Source organism: Syzygium oleosum, unplaced genomic scaffold, assembly GCF_021117445.2.
Source record: "Syzygium oleosum isolate NSW1041296 unplaced genomic scaffold, Sole_v2.1 Sole_v2.26, whole genome shotgun sequence".
Lineage (NCBI taxonomy): Eukaryota > Viridiplantae > Streptophyta > Magnoliopsida > Myrtales > Myrtaceae > Syzygium > Syzygium oleosum.
In genome coordinates, this window is record NW_026607510.1 from 2,999,030 (window position 1) to 3,020,701 (window position 21,672).

At 41.0% G+C, this 21,672-nt stretch overlaps 1 protein-coding gene and 1 pseudogene across 1 annotated transcript; both read right to left on the bottom strand.

Moving 5' to 3' along the window:
• Positions 1–8,410: 8,410 nt before the first annotated feature.
• On the bottom strand, positions 8,411–13,224 carry LOC115682447 (SAL1 phosphatase-like; annotated as a pseudogene).
• Positions 13,225–14,573: 1,349 nt separating this feature from the next.
• On the bottom strand, positions 14,574–20,869 carry LOC115682445 (SAL1 phosphatase-like). The gene is made up of 8 exons (XM_030606674.2): positions 20,586–20,869; positions 19,423–19,498; positions 17,519–17,592; positions 17,190–17,395; positions 15,937–16,141; positions 15,592–15,690; positions 15,352–15,505; positions 14,574–14,956 (listed from the first exon to the last, which is right to left on the bottom strand). The coding sequence occupies exons 1-8, from the start codon at positions 20,838–20,840 to the stop codon at positions 14,793–14,795; spliced, it is 1,233 nt and encodes a 410-aa protein (XP_030462534.1). The 5' UTR covers positions 20,841–20,869; the 3' UTR covers positions 14,574–14,792.
• Positions 20,870–21,672: the final 803 nt, after the last annotated feature.

Consider the following 21,672-nt stretch of genomic DNA (forward strand, 5'->3'; position numbering starts at 1 on the left):
TATTTCGACAAGATTGCACATCATATATGAGGTAGCACTAAATTGCTTGCGACCCCTCGTGCTCCAAATATGCTCTTCCTCTATGTTTAAAGGTAGAACAATTATAAAAACAGTAATGTTAAAGTACAATAAAACCTGTTGATAAAAATGGTCTAGGAAGTGATGTGGTAATCTTTGGAAGTGAGGATTCAAATAGATGAGATCATATCCAACATCTACTAGGGAGAACCGGGGCAACAATTCACTTATAACCAAGCCCGATCCAGGATCAATATCTCCCCTGCAATTAAACCGATCGAAATCGACTTAATCCTAACAACAACTAACAATATTCTAGCAATTCAACCTTGCAATAATAAGGAGACAAATGCAACAACGACACCGAAATTTAACGTGAAACCCAATGAAGGAAAAACCACGGACCGCCCCAAAAACTTCCACTAATCACCAAGAATAGTATGATACATAAAGTTATTCTCTAGTCACACACTAGAGGCACAACATCAATAATACAACATCATTTCTATCACCACAAAGGTGGATTTACATAAATGAAGAAGAAAACCCTAACCGCGATTAGAGAATTCGGAGAAGATTTTCAACGAACGAAACCAATCAACTCGTAGTCCTCAGTCTCACAAGCAACATACTAAAATTTGAGCCAATTCCAACAACGTTTGGCCCTCGAATCAAGACCGCAAAGATACGCCCCCTTTCTTTCTTCTCTTCCCTGTTCTCTCGGTGAGCTCTCGGTAAAAACTCGCACTTTTACTCTCTCCCGTTGGACATTCACCACACAAAACAGAAGCCCCTTTTCTTTGTTTGCTTTTGACTTTTTCTCTTTTTTGTTTTGTTTTTGTTTATACTAACTAGGCCCCACATAAGGTGGACCCAGTCAACAAATCTCCCCCTCCATCTCATGTGGAAAGTTTCATCATGCTCGCCTTGTTTTTACACGAGTCAAGTTTCACCATGGGTAAGGCTTTGGTCATCATGTCGGATCCATTGTCGTTGGTATGGACTTTCTCAAGTAGGAAGAGCTTCTCTTCTAATTTCTCTCGAACCCAATGATACTTCACATCAACATGCTTCGATCTTGAATGCAACACCGGATTTTTGCTAAGATAGATAGCACTCATGCTATCACAATATAGAACGGTCTTCTCTTGCTTCAAGCCCAACTCTTATAGGAATTTATGCATCCACAAAAGTTTCTTACCTCTTTCGGTAATAGTGATATATTCCGCTTCAGTCGTAGACAAAGTAACACATTTTTGCAATCTTGACTGCCATGAAACCGCACCTGCAAAAATCATCATGTAACTCGATGTGGACTTTCGAGAGTCAACATCACAGGCATAGTCCGCATCTGAATAGCCACTCAACTTAGGCTTTCCATTTCCATAACACAAGCAGAATCTGGAAATACCTCTAAGATATCTCAAAGTCCACTTCACAGCAGCACAATGTTCTTTACCTAGATTTGAGAGAAACCTACTCACAACACTAATTGCATGAGCAATATATGGTCTTGTACAAATCATAGCATACATCAAACTACCCACGACCGATGCACAAGGAATTTTCATTATCTCTTCCTTCTCTTTCTCACTTGTAAGACACTCATCATTACTCAACTTGAAATGACTAGCAAGTGGAGTACTTACCGGTTTACATGTACTCATGTTGAATCTCTCCAACACCTTGTCGATGTACTTCTCTTGAGATAGCCAAAGTTTCTTATTCAATCCGTCACGAGTAATTTTCATGCTAAGGATTTGTTTAGCCGAACCTAGATCCTTCATTGCAAAAGCTTTACTCAACTCATTTTTTAAGCTCTTGATTTTCTTAGCATCATGCCCAACAATCAACATATCATACACATAGAGTAGAAGGATAAGAAAATAATTATCTAAGAATCTTTTCATAAAGACACAATAATCGGAGTTGGTCTTAGCATACCCGTGATCTTCCATAAATGGTTCAAACTTCATGTACCATCGCCTTGGCGCTTGCTTGAGACCGTATAAACTTTTTCTCAACCTACATACAAGATGCTCCTTACCTTCGGCTATAAAACCCTCTGGTTGCTCCATATATATTTCTTCCTCTAAGTCTCTATGAAGAAAAGTTGTCTTTACATCAAGTTGTTCAATTTCTAAATTCAAGGTGGCGGCCAACCCAAGAATAACTCGAATAGAAGGCATTTTATAACTGGTGAAAATATCTCTTAAAAGTCAATTCCTTTCTTATGACGAAAACCCTTCATAACAAGCCTAGCATTATATCGTGGTTGCAAACTACTTTCTTCCGTGTTCAACTTGTACACCCACTTATTTGTGAGTGTTCTCTTGCCCTTAGGTAACTTCACCAATTCAAATGTGTGATTCTCATGTAATGATTTGAGCTCCTCTTGCATGGTTACATACCACTCATTCTTCTGATCACATGACATAGCCTCTTCATGAGTTTTTGGCTCTCCTGCATCAGTGAGTAACACATACTCATGCGGTTGATATTTCTGTGAGGGTCTACGTTATCTTTTAAATCTTCTAACCCGAGGTAGGACCAACTATTCTTGCTCAACTGGCTCCACTGACTCAACTAGCTGTTCTTGCTTAATTGTTTCACCCGTCTCAACTAAAGAATCAACATTTTGTGAGGATTTACCATCTTCATGATTTCCACGTACTTCCTCTCCGTGATTTCCACCCAATGCGGTAGGAGGACTTGGACTGAAACTAATATAATGTTGAGCTACATTCTTTGGCCTCCTTGGCTTGTCAATGTTTTCAATGGTTTGATGCTCAAAGAATACCACATCTCAGCTTCTAATGACTTTCTTTGCAATTGGATTCCATAACCTGTAGCCAAACTCTTCATGTCCATAACCCAAGAAGATACACTATTTAGATTTGTCATCAAGCTTCAACCTTTCATCTCTTGGAACATGCACGAATGTCCGGCAACCGAATACTTTCATGTCATTATACGAAACATCTTTTCCACTCCAAACTCTTTGTGGAACATCCCCCTTAAGAGAAACTGATGGAGAAAGATTTATCAAGTCCACTGCTGTTCTCATCGCTTCACCCCAAAATGACTTGGGCAACTTCGCATGAGAGAGCATACACCAAATCCGATCATTAATTGTCTGGTTAATTCTCTCCGCCACTTCATTTTGTTATGGTGTTTAAGGAATAGTCTTCTCAAGCTTGAATAATGTTCAAATGGGCCTCTATATTCACCACCATTGTCAGCTCGAACACATTTCAACTTCTTCCCGGCTTCTCTTTCCACGTTGACATGAAATTGTTGGAAAGCCACAAGTACCTGGTCTTTAGATTTCAAAGCAACAGCCCACACTTTTCTAGAGCAATCATCAATAAATGTCACAAAGTACAATGCACCACCAAGTGTTCTAGCATCCACGCAACAAACATCAGTGTGAACTAAATCAAGTACATTTGGTTTCGTATGTGGAGAGAAACTATGAAATGATAATCTATGTTGCTTACCTGTAAGGCAATGAGTACATTCCTTCAGATTTTTCTCCTTCAATGGTAGGTGATTCTTTCTCGCAAGAGTTTTAAGCTCTTTCTCGCTGAGATAACCGAGTCTCATATGTCACAGGTCAACTAAGGAGTCATCCACTACATTCACATCTTCCTTGACCAACTTAGATTGTATGTTGTAGAAAGTGCATGTCTTCTTATCCTTAGCCACTATCATGGAACCCTTAGTCAATTTCCATTTGCTATCACTGAAGGTATTGCAATAACCATCATCATCTAAGGCACCTGTCGAGATCAAGTGAAGTCGAATATCCGGAACATGTCTCACATTTTTCAAAAGCAAACTACATCTAACGTCAATCTCTAAATGAACATCTTCCATGCCGATAACCTTGAAAACAATACTGTGTCCCATCCTAACACAACCAAAATCACCGCTGTGATAGGAAGTAAAATAGTCACGCTGTGAGGTGAAATGAAATGAAGCTCCGGAATCAACAATCCAGCTAGATTCTTGGCATTTAAGGTTCACACAACCATCATCACATACAAACATAATATCATCATCGGATGCAACTGCTGTTGTAACCTGTTTCTCTTCTTTCTTTTGATCACCAATTTATCTCTCCTTGGCAACCAACACTCTTTGGCATAATGTCCCATCTTACCACAATTGTAGCACTTTACACTCCTCCTTGACCTTGACTTCGATCTTCCTTTTGACTTGCCCCTGTTATCATTACTTTGAAACTTTCTTGATTGAGTTCTCGCACTGTTTTCTATGACAAGAGCCTCCGATTTAGAAGCATAATTCAAGCATTTTCTCCTTGTTTCTTCATTGAATAGGCTTTCTTTGACCATGCTTATAGAAAGTACATTGAAAGGAGCCGAATTGTTTAATGCCACAACCAAAGTGTCCCAACTATCGGGAAGAGTACCAAGCAATAAACACGATTGCAATTCATCATCTAAGTCAATCTCAAGATTTGTCAATTGATTTACAACATCTTGAAATTCACTGAAGTGTTCCGACATACTACTTTCCTCCTTATATCTCAAATTCACAAGTCTTTTAACTAGAAAAGCTTTATTTTGTGGGGTTTTCCTCTCAAAGAGATCTTGCAATTTCTTTCACAAAGTGTCCGCTTTCGTTTCTTGAGCAACACGATGAAACACACTATTGTCAATCCATTGTCGAATAAACCCAACCTTTTTTCGATTCATGCGCTCCCATTCTTTGTTTTCCTTATCTCCTTTAGCCTCGTCATCCTGAGCGGGATCAAACAAATCTTTGCAATATAACATGTCTTCCATCCAAGGCTTCCAAATGTTGTAATTCGAGACATTTAACTTAAATATGGTGCCACTAGTTTTCTCCATTCAATACTAGAATCTCAACGTTAGCTTTGATACCACTTTGTTGGGGAGAACCGAGGCAACAAATCATCAAGAACCAAGCCCAATCCAGGATCAATATTTCCCCCGCAATTAAACCGACCAAAATCAACTTAATCCTAGCAACAACCAACAATATTCCAACAATTCAACCTTGTAATAATAAGGAGACAAATGCAACAACGATACCAAAATTTAATGTGAAAACCCAATAAGGGAAAAATCACGGACCGCCCCAAAAACTTCTGCTAATCATCAAGAATAGTATGATACACAAAGTTCTTCTCTAGTCACACACTAGAGACACAACATCAACAATACAACATCATTTTCATCACCACAAAGGTGAATTTACATAAATTGAGGAGAAAACTCTAGCCGTAATTAAAGAATTCGGAAGAGATTCTCAACGAACGAAACTGATCAACTCGTAGCCCTTGGTCTCACAAATAATATACTAAAATTTGAACTAATTTCGATAACATTTGGCCCTTGAATCAAGACCGCGAAGATGTGCCCCTTTTCTTTCTGCTCTTCCCTGTTCTCTCGGTGAGCTCTCGGTAAAAAACTCACCTTTTCTCTCTCTCCTGTTGGGCAGTCTCACCGCACAAAGCAGCAGCCCTTTTTCTTTGTTTGCTTTTGACTTTTTCTCTTTTTTGTTTTGTTTTTGTTTTATACCAACTGGACCCCACATAAGATGGACCAGTCAACAACATCTAATACAAAAGATATGTGCAATTACTTAGCAAACCATTATTACAAATCAATTTTAGTATACCTAAGGTTATTAAACTCAGTCCGACCGTCTTGGAGTTAGGTTCGGTTCTAAACGTCGAGTTCTCAAGCCTAAGTCCGACTATTCGAGTCCTCTATATGCATTCGCCAACTTTCTATTGGGCAGTAGGATCTCGAGTTTGATTGTTGAGTCTCGACTCGGAACTCTCGGATTCGATTGAGAGGACTTGGTCTAGGTCTTGGGTCCAGGCGCCAAAGTCCCTAGTCCAGTCTTTGAGGTCGCAGGTTTAATTTTCAAGGCCTTGGGACAATCGTCGAGGTTTCAGGTCAAATCATCCGGGTCCTAGAATTGGCCATTGAGGCTTTAGGTATGAGCTTTGGCGTCTAGCCCTCGGCATCTGGTGTTGGTGCTGAGTCCTAGTCTGAGCGCCAAGGTCTTGAAAACGGGCACTGAGGACCTGGGTTGGCTGTCAAGGTCCTCATTCAAGATGCTGGAGTTCAGCGCTCAAGGTCCCATGTCCATGCCAGGTCTTGAGTTTTAGGCGCTGAGGTCTTTGAGTATGGGCAATGGGTTCGGTCACCAAGGTCTCGTGTTTGAGGTGACGGGATACCGATCTCCAAAAATTACGTGTTCGGGTGTTTGGATCCCGAGCCCCTCAAGGACTCTGTCTGATCCTCTGTCCAATGGTTGAGACCTGCGGCGTCGGACCATGATCTAGGATGTATGTGTTGGGATCCAACCGCGACCCTAGATCAGGTCCCCAAGCCCTCAAACTCGAGTTCTCGGCCCTCGGATTGGAGACTCTGAAACCTGAACATGGTTCACCATTCATGGAACTTGGAACACCAACAATCGGATCTTCACCCCCGACACATGGAACCTGAGTATCCTAAGTCCCATAGACTTTGTAGTCCTTGTACTTTTACTCGATACGACCATGATCCTCGTAGTATTCTCTAGTGTCAGATTCTAGACAAATTAATCTTTTCTGGCTAATAGATGCCGACTGTGCCAAAAGACGCGGCAAAAATGCCGAGTCTGACTTAATTTAGCGGTCAAGTAGTGTCAGGCCAAGCTTTTCACTCACCTCATGTTCCTCTTTAGCGCACTCCGGCTCCAATATCATCTAAGTGAAAAGCAAATCAATCGTAGTTATTCTTGATCTACGTTCTTTTCAAGTAAGGTGATCGAAGGTCGTAGTTAGAGGTGTCAAAATGGGTCTTAAACCCATATATGACCCGTTTAAAAATAAATTGGTCATATATGGGTCACTTTAATTTTAAAGAGTCAATCTTAAATGGGTTTTAAATTTTAAAGCTTAAAGATAAATGGGTCTAAATGGGTTGAGTTTAGAACCCATGTCCAACCCACCTACTAGACTCATCCACACACTCTCTCCCTCTTTACAAAAATGTTTAAAAAAATCAAAATTTAATTATTTTTTTCTCTTTTTCTTTTATTTTTTATTTTTTCTTTTCTCTTCTTTCTTTTTCTTTTTTTTTTTAATCCGGCTGGTGGTCGACCACGGCGACCGGCCACCGGGGCGGGACGACCTCGCCGGAGGCCGGCGAAGCTCGAGCTCGCCGGCCTCGAGCGAGGCTCGAGCCTCGCCGATCTGGCGAGCCTCGAGCTCGCCCGATTCCGGGGACCTCGAGGCTCGCCCGATCCCGGTGAGGCTCCAGCCTCGCTGACCTGTGGCGAGGCTCCAGCCTCGCCGATCTGGCGAGACTCGAGCTCGCCGGCCTCAGGCGAGCTCGACCTCGCCGGATCTGGCGAGGTGGAGCCTCGCCCGAGGCCGGCGAGGCTGGAGCTCACCGAGATCAGGCGAGCTCGACCTCGCCCGAGGCTAGCGAGCTCGAGCTTCGCCGGCCTCGGGCGAGGCTCCACCTCGCCAGATCGGCGAGGCTGGAGCCTCGCCAGATCGGCGAGAACGAGCTTCGTCGGCCTCCGGCGAGAACGAGCTTCGCCGGCCTCCGGCAAGCTCGTCCTCGCCTGTGGTCGGTCGCCGGCCACGGCGGCCGGCGATCGGCCAAAGATAAAGGAAAAAGAAAAAAAGAAAAATAAAAAATAATTAAAAATTCGATTTAAAAAATAAAAAAATATTAATTTTTTTTTTATTTTCTTGGATAATGACTTTATGGAAAATATTTTTTAGAAATGTAGCATTTTTCGTAAAACAAACAGAACCTCAATTTTAAAAAAAATTATAAAATTTTTTCACTAGTTTTGTATTGCATAAAATGTTTTAGCAGTATAATTTTAAAAAAAAATCATAAGAAATAAGTATTCCTAGATTAGGTTAAATATAAAAGTGTTTTAGCAATATGGGTCGGGTCGAGTATGGGTTGGGTATGGGTCGGGTCGGGTCGGGTATGGGTCGAGATATTTACACTATGAATAAATGGGTCATAAACGGGTTAATGGGTCAATTTGGGTCGGACCATTTATGACCCGACCCAAACCCGACCCGACCCACCCGTTTAACAAGTCTAGTCGTAGTGTAGGTTCCATTATTTTGTTTTCTTGATTATGATATAAATCTATTGAAATTAGCATTTTTGCATTCGACAAAGTTCATGATCCACGGTGATGTTTCTGCTAGGAAGCATGAAAGGTCAAACAACTCTTCTGAAGTAATTTGTCCACAAGGACAGGAAAGATTTGCACCCTTCACTTGTGCAATAAAGCTGAAGATCAAAGAGGTGAACTATTCACAGCTGAAGTAAATTTCAGAGCAACTTTTACTGTTACTTCCATTCTCAGTTTCAGCACACGGAATGAATTCATTCATAATCATAACTTGTAGAGGATATCAAACTAGGATGTTTGATGAATGATTGCTTCATCTCAAATTTTCTTGTTACACTTTCAGCTGCTCCCTTGAAATAAAGCTAAATTTTGTTGTTGACAGAAAAAAGTAAAAACCACATCCTTCCCGCCGCATTGCACATGTTGCACGAATGCCTTAGGGATAAAAGGGAAGTGTAGAAGCATCACGATGAGGAAGGATTCTCCTCCAAGGATTCTCTTACCGCCTTCAAGAGTGATGGCATCAACTTCTCATTGGAAGCTATAATCCCGGAGTCCAAGTCAAGGTATCTTCCTTTGGAGAAATCTAGAGGTTGTCCTGCTGCATCCGTTACCACTCCTCCGGCCTCTGCTATTCATAAAAGACGGTCTCATTCGACGCAAGAACCAAGACATAAAACTCCTCCTATTCTCAAAGGGACAAAACAAAAGCTCCCTAGTACTTTCGTCAGTGAGCATGCAGAAAAGCAACCGGCTATTATTGCTAAAACCGCATTATGATCCGTCGAAGGTCTAATCGAGCGAAAAAAAGTGGTAGAGTCGTAAGGTATATCTATGGTGATTTACAGAGTAGCTACTATCCTTAAACAAGAGCTACTCAAACTACAGTTTCGAAAGTATCTTAAATAAAAAAGTAGAGAGAGAAGCCGCTGGGCGGGGGCCGAGAGTGAGAGATATCATTAAATATGCATTTTCGTGCCTTCTGATAACTTCAAATCTTCCTAATCATTCTAAAAAGAATAAAAAAGTAGAACTAGAGAGAGAAAACTTTTGTACCAGTAACAATGATGCACCCAGCAGCATGATCCCAAATTTTCTCAGTGTACTTTTTGTGATGCAAGCGCATGTATATTGCTCCATCACCTCTGGAAAGAGCCCCGTATTTGACCTGGCTATCCATCCTCACTGGCGGGGCTTTGACACCAAGTTTCTGCCACAGAGAGTCCTCCTCAGAGATGTAATGAAGATTATCATCCTGCACTTGATCTTGGGGAGAGAGAGAGAGAGAGAGAGAGAGAGAGAGAGAGAGAGAGAGAGAGAGAGAGAGAGAGAGAGAGATTACCCTTGCAATGGAGATCGTCAAATGCTGCGTGGCGGTTGCTTTCTCCAATGATTCAAAGAATGATGCTTCTTCAGAATTTTCAATATCACTGACATGCACCTGGACATTTACTGACATGTGATGTTCCTCTCAAAGTTCAGTAGCAATTAGAACATGCCAAAGGATGAGGGAGAAATTATATGAAAAAAGTTCACTGCCTGCAGGACCTGATGACAGGGCCTTGTGCACCTGGTCCTGGTGAACATTTTTTTTTTTTGACTCAACAAGGGTTTCCGATGTTCATTTGCACGATAAAGGTGGAAAGAAATTGGTGAGAATAAATTACAACAACCTTCACTGGCGAAGATCCATCTAATGACTGCATGAAAGTTCCGGAACCAACTTTTGCACAGAAAAGACAGCCAACAGCATTTTCTGATGGCACATTCCCAGCGATTGATGCTAATGGAAGATTTGGACAAGCCAGGACGCCCAACACTACTTTCCCATTATCTAAGAAAGCTAATGCTACTGCATATTGATCCCCCCTTACAAACCTGCAAGGTAATCTCATTGCATAAATTCTTCCATACTAGTTGATACCAAATGAGTTGGCAAAAAGCAGTAATAACCTTCATTATAGCAGTTACAGAAACACTAGGAAAGTAAATTGACCGTACGATGAGGCATCAACAACAATGAAGGATACGAATGATAATCACAGGGAGGTAATTGTTACAATGTGCAATGGCCCACATATCTGATAAAGAGACTTCCTGGAGTTCCAAGAGCTATTACTTATTTATCCCATGAGCGTTGGACAGATTCGGTCAGTGAAAGTCCTAATAACGCACATTCATCACCAAGATATTGCAGTATGGCGAAAGATTCTTCGTAACCAAACTTTGCACCAATGCACCAATGAGTAGCAGAAATTCATATAAAGCACTTGTTCACTAAAATACATAGAACTTCTATCCCACATGCACCAATGAACATAAGTAGTAATACCTTGGCATGCAGAAACAGCAGCAGATAGAGACACAGTAGAATCAATACATGTTTGATTTGCCACCGCATGTTGAGGAAAGGAGGATGAAAATATTCAGTTAGCAATCAGTAGTTGAAACGAATAGAAGGTCTCAATTTCTCAGCTGCTAGCAGCTGTGGAGAAATAAGTATTTTAAGAAATAGATAACTTTATCAATGAGAAAACTCGAAGTGAAAGAACATGAAAATCTTAAAGAATAGAAAGATGATATGAATACTGTATGGCAATATAGATAATACTTCACGTGCCAACACCTGTTACCAAAATCATCAAGAAATGCCAAACTGTATCCAAGAATCAAAGAAAAAACACATGTATGTTCTCAATACATGACACGAAATTCCAAGGACTGCGCCATATTATAGCAGTTTCTCCATTCAAAATTTTGGTGGACACCATCCTTCATGATTTAATTACCTTATGCCAAAGAGTATCCCATTCAGAAATAAATAAAACTAGGCTCTCTATAACTCTCACATACTGAAATTTCGAGAAGTAAATGATAGAGGTCAGTAGTAAATAAAAGACAAGCCCACACGGTCCCAGAAAAGGTTGCTCACCCTTTAGTACCATCTATAGGATCCAAGACCTAGTGTCGACCAAGACAACCACCTTCTGACTTCCCACTGTCAATTTCCCTAAGTACATCTTCTGGTGATAAAGTAGAAGTACCATACGAACCATCAATTGAAATAGTTTCATTTACAAGCTTTGTTATGCGTTGGAGGGTGTCTTTTCCGCTATCCTTGCGAAGATCTCGCGGATCCTGAAAGGAGTGACAGAATCTGAAGGTGCATGTTATCAGAAAATGGAAGTAACACAACCAACCATTAAGCTTTTTTTTCTTTTGGGGGTTACAAACCACTACATACTAACCTCCTCGGCCACTAAAGAGAGTGGTTCATCTGAAAGCTCTCTTTCCAGCACAAAACGAACTATAGCTTGGGAACCTGTCAACCAGTGAAGGAACAATCACTCCATTTAGGCAAAAAGGCTGACGGAGGGTAGCTATATACTCTCTTCAGACAAAACAAAACGTGGACAACTGATGGATCCTTATATTATATGATGTGATACTAGAGAAAGGTCCATGCATCCTCCTATTAGGTATGCCTCCCTCCAATAATTACACAACTTGGGAACTCAGGTATGCACATGCTTCGTTGACTGAAGGATTGATTACATGTGTATTAACTAAAGAGATTAAACCATAAAACAACCATTCACTGATTGTCCAAATGACCATGCAACACCCCAAGCAGCCTATAAAAGGTAGAACCACACGGATTATCATGAAAAAACTTCCCTAGTTTCTGGTAAAATAAGAAAAGACAAAACGCTGGCACCAAAAGAGAAATGAGAAGCAGAGCGCAAGATGCACAGGTTGACAAAAGCATCTCCTCAAGCTGATATAGCGTGACCCGTCAATATCCATTTGTCATAGTCACTTATTATCAACAAACATTCTTTGCAGTTAATCAGAAGCTTGCTTCTTTCACCACAGTGGAAAAATTAGTAAGTCAAAGAGAACAAGCACTTAAGTTAAATCCCATCATGTTCATACCCCATCCACCCAAATATTAACAGGAGCTATGGAAGGCAATTAGCATGCCAGATAGAGGAATCAATCATGTTCCTCGATAAGTCATGCGTTAAAGCTCTCATGCATGAGTCCGACCATTCCATTTTCAGTCCTTAGATAATTTAGAATTATTTCTCTAGTAGATAATATTAAAAGTCATCAAGCCAACGGTAGAATTATTAGAAAATAAAAAAAATAAAAGTCCAACTACAAGAAAAATACTAGCTTGCAGAGCTCTTGAAAGACAAATTAGTTGCACTAAGGTTATCCCATTCTTAGATACAACATGCAGCCCATAGGATTTTGCTTTCACAACTGTCTAGAAGTCCAATTAATCTGGGTCTACCTAAATGTCAAGTACCCTCAATCACAGGAGTTCTCTATGTATACAATGGAAATAAGTTACTGAGGGCTTGCGATTCCAGCGAACAAACTGAAACTGATTTTAATACTCATCCCAGCCCATGTCCATATTGACATCGACATCTGTTATTGTCTGCATTGTAGCCTTCAAGAAGATATATATACAACGTACCAGAACAGGGAGCAAAGTTTTGTCGATCAAGATAACCAGCAAGGAAAAAACAATATATCGAATTGAAGACCAACCGTAATCTGCCACTGTGACGGGACTTTTGTCTGATTTGGATTGAACATCAGATTGCAGTAGTTCTTTTTGCACTTTCTGCAATAGATAGAACAGTGAGCAAACAACTGCGTACTAGTAAGTATATATTGAAAAGAGAACATCACTCCATAATAGGACGAAAAAAAAAGAGCTTTGGTGATAAAGAGCAAAGAAAGAAGTTACTGAAGTCTACGTATTAGCAATCCGACCCGACACTACGAAAATCACCTAAATGAGTAGGTGGGCATCAATTCCACAATGACAAATCGACTCAAAGCTCAAAATCAACCGTGCCCACATACATTCAACGACGCAATTCAACCCTCGCAGATTGAACAGAACGAAGAGAGAGATGGACCTGGCAGAGAGAGGCGGCGAGAGAGGCCGCCTTCTTGGCGATGGCGAGCTCCTTATCGTACGACATGGAGGAGGAGGAGGAGCATGAGACGATCAAAGACCAAGAGGTGACTGAGGGAAGAGAGAAGAAATGGGGGGTTGACGAACTTGGGTCTTCGACAGTCTTACTGTCCAACAGCTAACTGACACGGCCATAGTCGTTGTCTTGTAGTAGCTGCAGCCCAACTGCTTCCGTGTCCACCTGCTTCTTGACTTGGACTTTGCGGTCGGCATCGCCACGTCCTTTCAAGAAATGGAAATGTCGCGACTTTCTTGAACGACCAGGTTCGAGAGTGAGAAACAGGGACCCTCGCACCGTCACTGTTCCGGTTCTCGAAGAGTTTCCTATGCCCCCCATTCTCAACGTTGGCGAAAGCGAGCCAAGCTCCTTAAAACAGTCGAAAAGATGGGCGTTCCGATGCTTACAAGATCGCAAACTTCATAATGTAACGTAGCGCTACAGCGCATGCAGCACCTCGTGCTGGTAAAATGCTCTTACTCATGGTTTCAAGGTATAATAATCTTAAAATGAGTAATGTTACACTAAACTAGAACCGGTCCGTAATGCTCTGGAACTGAGGATTTAGACAAATGAGATCATATTCAACATCTAGTACAAAACGTAATGGCAATTTACCATAGATCATTTTTAATATATCTAATGTTGTTAAAGCCAGTCCGACCGTCATGGACTTAGTTTCAGTTCAGGACGTCGAAGTCTTGGGCCTAAGTCCGCCATTCGAGTCCTCCGTATTCATTATGCCAAGTTCCTATCGGGCAGCAAGGTGTTGAGTTCGACTTTTAAGGTCTCATATCCGACCCTCAGATTTGATTGAGAGGACATCTGGGTCTTGGGTCCGGGTGCCAAGGCCTTCAGTCCAGCCTTTGAGGTCACAGGTTTAGCTTTCAAGGTCTCGGGGCCGTCAGGGTTTCCGGTTAAATCGTCTAGGTCCCAGGTTTTAGGTATGAGCATTGGCATCCTGTTTTTGTGCCAAGTCCTAGTCCAAGCTTCGTGGTCCTGAAAACGGGCACTAAGGAGGGACCTAGGTTGGTTGTCAAGGTCCTGAGTCGAGATGCTCGAGTTCAACGCTCCACGTCCCATGTCCATGCCAAGTCTTGAGTTTAGGCAATATGGTCTTGAACATGGGCTTTGGCTAGACGGGTTTGGTCACCAAGTCTTGAGTTTAGGCACTATGGTCTTGAACATTAGCATCTATGTATTCGACAAAGTTCATGATCCACTGTTATGTTTCTGCTAGGAAGCATAAAAAGGCAAACAACTCTGAATTAGTTGGTACACACAAGGACAGGAAAGATTTGTACCTTTCACTTGTACAATAAAGCTGAAGATCAAACAGGTGAACTATTCTCAGCTGAATTAAATTTCAGAGCAGCTTTTGCTGTTACTGCCATTCTCAGCTTCAGCACATCGAATGAATTTATTCATATTCATAACTTGCAGAGGATGTCAAACAACGGTGTTTGATGAATGATTCCTCTATCTCAAACTCTCTTATTGTACTTCCTTGAAATAAAGCTTAATTTTAATGTTGATAGGACACAGAAGAGAACGCATCCTTCCCACCACATTGCACAGGTTGCCTCAATGCCTTAGAGACAAAAGAGTAGTGTAGCAGCATCACAAGGAGGAAGATTGCTCCTCCAAGGATTCTCTTACTGCCTTCAAGAGTGATGGCATCAACTTTTGATTGGTAACTATAATCCCGGTGTCCAAGTCCAGGTATCTCCCTTTGGAGAAATCCAGAGGTTGCCCTGCTGCATCCATTACCACTCCTCCGGCCTCTGCGATTCATAAAAGAAAGTTTCATTCAATGCAAGAACTAAGAAATAAAACAACCCTTATTCTCGAAGGGACAAAACAAAAACTTTCTAGTACTTTCATCAGCGAGCATCAAAAGGCACAGCACTGCTAAAAACGCATTATGATGCGTCAAAGGTCAAGATGAGCAAAATATAGTGATAGGGTTGGAAGGTATATACATGTTGATTGACAGAGTAGCCACTATCCATACACTAGAGCTACCCAATCCACAAGTTTCGTGAGTTCCATAAATTAAGTAGAGAGAGAGAGAGAGAGAGAGAGATCATAAATATGCATTTTCTTCCCTTATGATACTTTCAAAGCTGACTAATCATTCTAAAAAGAGAAAGCACAACTAAGAGAGAAATTCCTGTACCAGTAACAACAATGCACCCAGCAGCATGATCCCAAATTTTCTCACGGTACCCTTTGTGAGGGAAGCGCATGTATATCGCTCCATCACCTCTAGAAAGAGCCCCGTATTTGGCCTGGCTATCTATCCTCACTGGCGGGGCTTTGACACCAAGTTTCTGCTACAGAGAGTTTTCCTCAGAGATCTATTGAAGATCATTATGCTGCACTTGACCTTGTAGGGAGAGAGAGAGAGAGGTATTACCCTTGCAATAGAGCTTGTCAAATCCTGCATGTTGTGTGCTTTCTCATATGATTCAAAGAATGATGCATCTTCAGAATTTCCAATATCACTGACATGCACCTGGAAATTTATTGAACATGTGATTTTCCTCTCAAAGTTCAATAGCAGTTAAACTCAGAACATGCCAAAGGATGAGGGAAATTATATGAGAAAAGGTCACTGCCTGCAGGAATTGAGAACAGGGCCTTGCGCACATGGTCCTGGTGAACCTGTTTGTTTGTTTTTTTTTTTTTTTTTTTTGGACTCGACCATGTAATCTGATATTTATTTGCACGATAAATTGGTGTAGAAGAAAATTATACCAACCTTCACCGGTGAAGATCCATCTAATGACTGCATGAAAGTTCCTGAACCAACTTTTGCATAGAAAAGACAGCCAACAGCATTCTCTGACGTCACATTCCCAGCGATAGATGCTAACGAAAGATTTGGACAAGCCAGGACACCCAATACTACTTTCCCATCATCTAATAGAGCTAATGCTACTGCATATTGCTCTCCCCTTAAAAACCTGCAAGGTAATCGCATTGCATAAATCCTTCCAAACTAGTTGATACCTAATGAGTCGGCAAAATCAGTAATAACTTCATCATAGCAGTTACAAAAGAGAACAAAAGTAAATTGACTGTACGATGAGGCATCCACAATGATGTAGGGTACAAATGATAATTACAGGGAGGTATTGTAAAATTGTGCAATGGCCCGCACATCAGTTAAAGAGACTTCCTGGAGTGCCAAGAATTATTAATTATTTATCCTGTGAGTGTTGCCTGAATTCGGTCCGGAAAAATCCTAAAGTGCCCATTCATCACCAAGATATTGCGGTATGGCAAAAGATTCTTCACACCAAAACTTTGCACCAATAAGTAGTAGAAATTCTTTTAAAGCACTTGTTCACTAAATACAGAAAACACCTGTTCCACATGCACCAATGAACACCAAGTAGAAACACCTTGGCACGTAGAAACAACAGCAGATAGAGACAGTAGAATTAATACATGTTTGATTTGCCACAGCATGTTGAGGACAGGAGGACGAAAATATTAATTTATCAATTAGTAATTGAAACAAAGAGAAGTTCTCATTTTCCCAGCTACTAGCAGCTGTGAAGAAATAAGGATTCATACAAACGAGAAAACTTGAAATAAAAGATCACTAAAATCTTAAATTATAGAAAGACTGATATGAGTACTGATTGGCTATATAGATAATACATCTTGTGCCAACAATTCTTACCAAAATCATCAAGAAATGCCAACCCCGTATCCAAAAGAAACCAAAAGAAGAAATTTGTGTATGCCTCTAAGTCCATGACACAGGATTCCAAGGGCTAGGCCATTTTATAGCAGTTTCTCTATTCAAAATTTTGATGAACACCATCCGTCATGCTTGAATAACCTTATGCCAAAGAGTATTCCATTTAGAATAAATAAAAATTGCCGAAAGAGTTTTCTCATCAAGGCCCTATATTATCCTCAGATACTGAAATTTGGAGAATAAATTATAGAGGAAAGTCGAAAATAAAAGACGAGCTCATGCTCCCAAAATAGGTTTCTCACCCTTTTGTACCATCTATAGGATCCAAGACCCAATGTCGACCAAAAGAACCACCTTCTGACTTCCCACTGTCAATTGCCCCAAGTACATCTTCTGCTGATAACGGAGAAGCACTATATGAACCATCAGTTGTAATAGTTTCATTTACAAGCTTTGTTATGCGCTGGAGGGTGTCTTTTCCACTATCCTTGCGAAGATCTCCTGAATCCTGAAAGGAGTGAGAGACTTTGAGGATGCATTTTCCATGTTATCAAAAAATAGAGGTACCAGAACTAACCATTAAGCTTTATTTTTATTTTGCTTGGGGGATTACAAACCACTACATACTAACCTCCTCAGCCACTAAAGATAGTGGTTCATCTGAAAGCTCTCTTTCCAGCACAAAACTAACTATAGCCTGTGAACCTGTCAACCAGCAACACAACAATCGCTCCATTAAGGCCAAAAGGCTGAAGGAGGATGGCAATTTACTGTCTTCAGACAAAACAAAATATGGATAACTGATAGATCCTTACATTATATGATGTTATACAGGAGAAAGTTCCATGCATCCTCCTATTAGGTGCGCCTCCCTCAAATAAGTATACAACTTGGAAACTCAGGTATGCACATGCTTAAAGGATCGATTACACGTGTATTAACTAGAGAAATTTAAGCAATTGAACAAGCATTCACTGATTGTCCAAACAACCAGATGCATTAGCCCAAGCAGCCTATAACATGTAGAAGCAAATGGATACTCATGAACTAACTTGCCTAGTTTCTGGTAAATAAGATAAGAGAAAAGGTTGGCGCCAAATAGAGAAGATAAGACAAAAGGCAAAAGAGAAAATGAGAAGCAGGGCCCAAGATGCACAGGTTCACCAAAGCTTCGCCACAAGCTATTATAGCATGACCCTTCAATAACCAAATGTCTCAGTCACATATTATCGACAAACATACTTTGCAGTTAATCAGAAGCTTTCTTCTTTCACCGCAGTGGAACAATTAGTAAGTCAAAAAGATCAAGCACTTAGGTTAAATCCAATCCTCTGCATGCACATCAGGAATCTATCACAGTCCTCAATAAGTCAAGCCTAAAAGCTCTCATGCATGAGTCAGACCATTCCTTTTTCAGACGGTGTTCTACAGTGTATATATCATTCATTCAACAGGATCAGATTGACTGCATGAGCTATCTTATTTTCTTCTAAGAGGTGCCGGACAAGGCCTTTAGATGACAACTACAACTATTTTATTTAATTTAGCTAACCCCTGCATAATTCTAAATCCTACACAGAGGAAAATAAACCCCAGCATATATCGAGTTAAAGAGTGTCAAGGGTTATACTACTGTGTTTGATCTGCAAAAAATGTCTAACCCTGAAGAACATAGAAACAATTTTGCATTTTCCAAATAGGAAAAGGAGAAATCCTTCCAACCTTTAGGATGCATTTCAGCACACGAACAACTGGTCTATGATTCATTTACTGAGCAACTCAATATTCAAATCAAGCAATAGTTCTGAAGGACATGATCTTTTTCCTAACCAGAATTTTAGTGAAAAATAAAAAAAAATAGCAAAGAAGATTAAGAAATGAAAATGAGGCTGGAGTGCACGGATTCTCAAGGCAATTGAGAAAAAAGAGAACTTTGTAAGCCATCTCGATCAGAACAACACATAAGGAACATCGGCAAAACGATTACCTGCATTCTCCTGACTTCACTAGAGTAATGGAACATTTTGCATCTAGAATTATTTCTCTCGTAGATAATCGTGAAGATCATCAAGCCAATGGTAGAATTATTAGACAATTTAAATAAAAAAGCAAAATCCAACTACAAGAGATATACTAGTTTAAAGAGCTCTTGAAAGACCAAATAGATGCACAAAGCTTATCCCAGTGTTAGAAACAGGTTAGTGGACTGGCTGGTTATCCAGTTACAAAATGCAACTCACAGGATTTCGCTGATTCCAAATTTACCAAAATCTTGGTCTTCCTAAATGTCAAGTACTCTCAATCACAGGAGTTCTCTACGTGTAAAATGAAATACGTTACTGAGGGCTTGTGATTCCACTGAACAACCTGATTTTAAAACTAACTCCAGAAACGCCCATGTCCATATCGACATCTGTTATTGTCAGTATCGTCGCCTTCAAGAAGATATATATACAACGTACCAGAACAGGAAGCAAGTTTTGTTGATCAAGATAACCAGCAAGGAAAAAACAAAATATCGAATTGAAGACCAACCATAATCTGCCACTGTGACAGGACTTCTGTCTGATTTCGATTGAACATCCGATTGCAATAGTTCTTTTTGCACTTTCTGCAATAGATAGAACAGTGAGTAAATACCTGTGTACTAGCAAGTACGTAATGAAAACAGAACATCACCCCTCAATAGGAGAAAAAAAAAACAGCTTTGGTGATAATGAGCAAAGAAAGAAGTTACTGAAGTCGACGAATACAATAGAATCAAGAAGGGATAGTGATGAATTTCAACAACAAACAAAGTGATCCTTTTCATCAGGAGAAAACTCAATATAAGAACGAACGATTATCCACATATATTCCACGAAAAAGAGAACGATTTCCAAATTTCATTCGATTGGAGCAGAGCATAAGCATGAGGGATCAAAAGCACGAATGCCTTAATTGCACTCATCAGTTCAGTGACCAAGCATAAGCAATTCATTCGATTGAAGCAGAGCAATTTCCACGAAAAAGAGAACAACTATTCCACGAAAAAGCGAACGATTTCCAAATTTCATTCGATTGGAGCAGAGCATAAGGATGAGGGATCAAAAGCACGAATGCCTCAATTGCACTCACGAGTACAGCGACCAAGCATAAGCAATTCATTCGATTGAAGCAGAGCATAAGCATTTCGAAATTCATGAAAAAGAGAACAATTTCCAAATTCATTCGATTGAAGCAGAGCAATTCCATGAAAAAGAGAACGACTTCCAAATTTGATTCATTTGGAGCAGAGCATAAGCATGAGGGATCAAAAGCACGAATGCCTTAATTGACCAAGCATAAGCAATTCATTCGATTGAAGCAGAGCAATTTCCATGAAAAAGAGAACAAATACTCCACGAAAAGGAGAACGATTTCCAAATTTCATTGGATTGAAACAGAGCATAAGCATGAGGGGTCAAAACCACGAACGCCTTAATTGCGCTCATCAGTTCAGTGACCAAGCACAAGCAATCCGACCCGACATCACCAAAATCACCCGAATGAGCAGGTGGGGGCATCGATTCCAACATGACAAATCGACCCAGAGCTCAAAAATCCACCGTGCCCACATACATTCAGCGACCCAATTCAACCCCCCGCGGATTGGAGAAGAAACGAAACGCGACCAGACCCGCGAGAGAGAGAGAGAGAGAGAGAGAGAGAGACGGGACCTGGCAGAGAGAAGCGGCGAGAGAGGCGGCCTTCTTGGCGGCTGCGAGCTCCTTATCGTACGACATGGAGGCGGAGGAGGCGACCAAAGCCCGGGAGGCGGCGGAGGAGGGAAGAGAGAGGAAATGGGGTTTGGCGAAAATGGGCATTCGAGAGCTACACAAGTAGTAGGAGGCGGAGGAGGAGGAGGAGGAGGCGGCCACTACTCTCAGACGGCTCACCGACACAGCCACCGCGGCTGGAGCGGCCGCAGTCATTGCGCCTCTTTAAGTGTGTCCCCCCCTCTGCTTCTTGGAGTTTGGACCCAAGAATTGAAATGTCGTGATTATCGGCAGGGGTGAGCAGTTTCCGGTCCGATCTGGTCCAACTCAAGAACCGGGAATCGGACCGGACCGTCGGTTCGGTCCGGTTTCAATGGGACCAATTGGTAAAGGCAAAAGGAAATCGGGAAGCATTTTCGGGATCAATATATCTAAGCATTTTTGGATTGGTCCCATTGGAACCGAATAAAAATGAACTATCAAATGCTTCTTTTATTATTTAAATATATATATTTAAAAGGTAAATAAATATATATATGAAAAAATTAGAAAAATATATATTTATCGGTCCGGTCTGGTTCGATTCCTACCCTAGAACCGAGAACCGGACCGCCCGGAAACCAGTTCCACTTTTAGGAACAGGGAACCGGACCGATATTCCTGAGAACCGGACCAAACCGGTCGGTCCGGTCCGATCCCGATCCGGGTGGTCCAGTCCGGTTCCGATCCGGGCGGTCCATCTTGCTCACCCCTAATTCTCGGGAACGATCAGAAAGGGTGGACCCTTCGCACTCGAGCCTACGAACGGCTCTCAACAATTCGATAAAATATTTGGATTAATACAATGAAAAATCTCAAATTGATACATTCGTAATAAATTTACTTCAAATTAATTTTTTGACCATCAAAAACTCCAAACTGATGCACCTGTAATAAATTTTACTATAAATTAATTTTTTTGACCACAAAAAACTTCAAACTGGTACATTTGTGACAAATTTACCCTCCGTTAAATTGGATTAATATCACGAAAAGCCACATACTGGTA

What these genes read in the sequence shown, in the direction of transcription:
- LOC115682445 (XM_030606674.2), bottom strand. Translation starts at nt 20,840, where the DNA reads ATGACTGCGGCCGCTCCAGCCGCGGTGGCTGTGTCGGTGAGCCGTCTG. An exon ending in TGTCACAGTGGCAGATTATG is followed by an intron (nt 17,593 to 19,422) that starts GTTGGTCTTCAA and finishes GCTGGTTGACAG; the next exon opens with GTTCACAGGCTATAGTTAGT. An exon ending in CCTATAGATGGTACAAAAGG is followed by an intron (nt 16,142 to 17,189) that starts GTGAGAAACCTA and finishes ATTACCTTGCAG; the next exon opens with GTTTTTAAGGGGAGAGCAAT.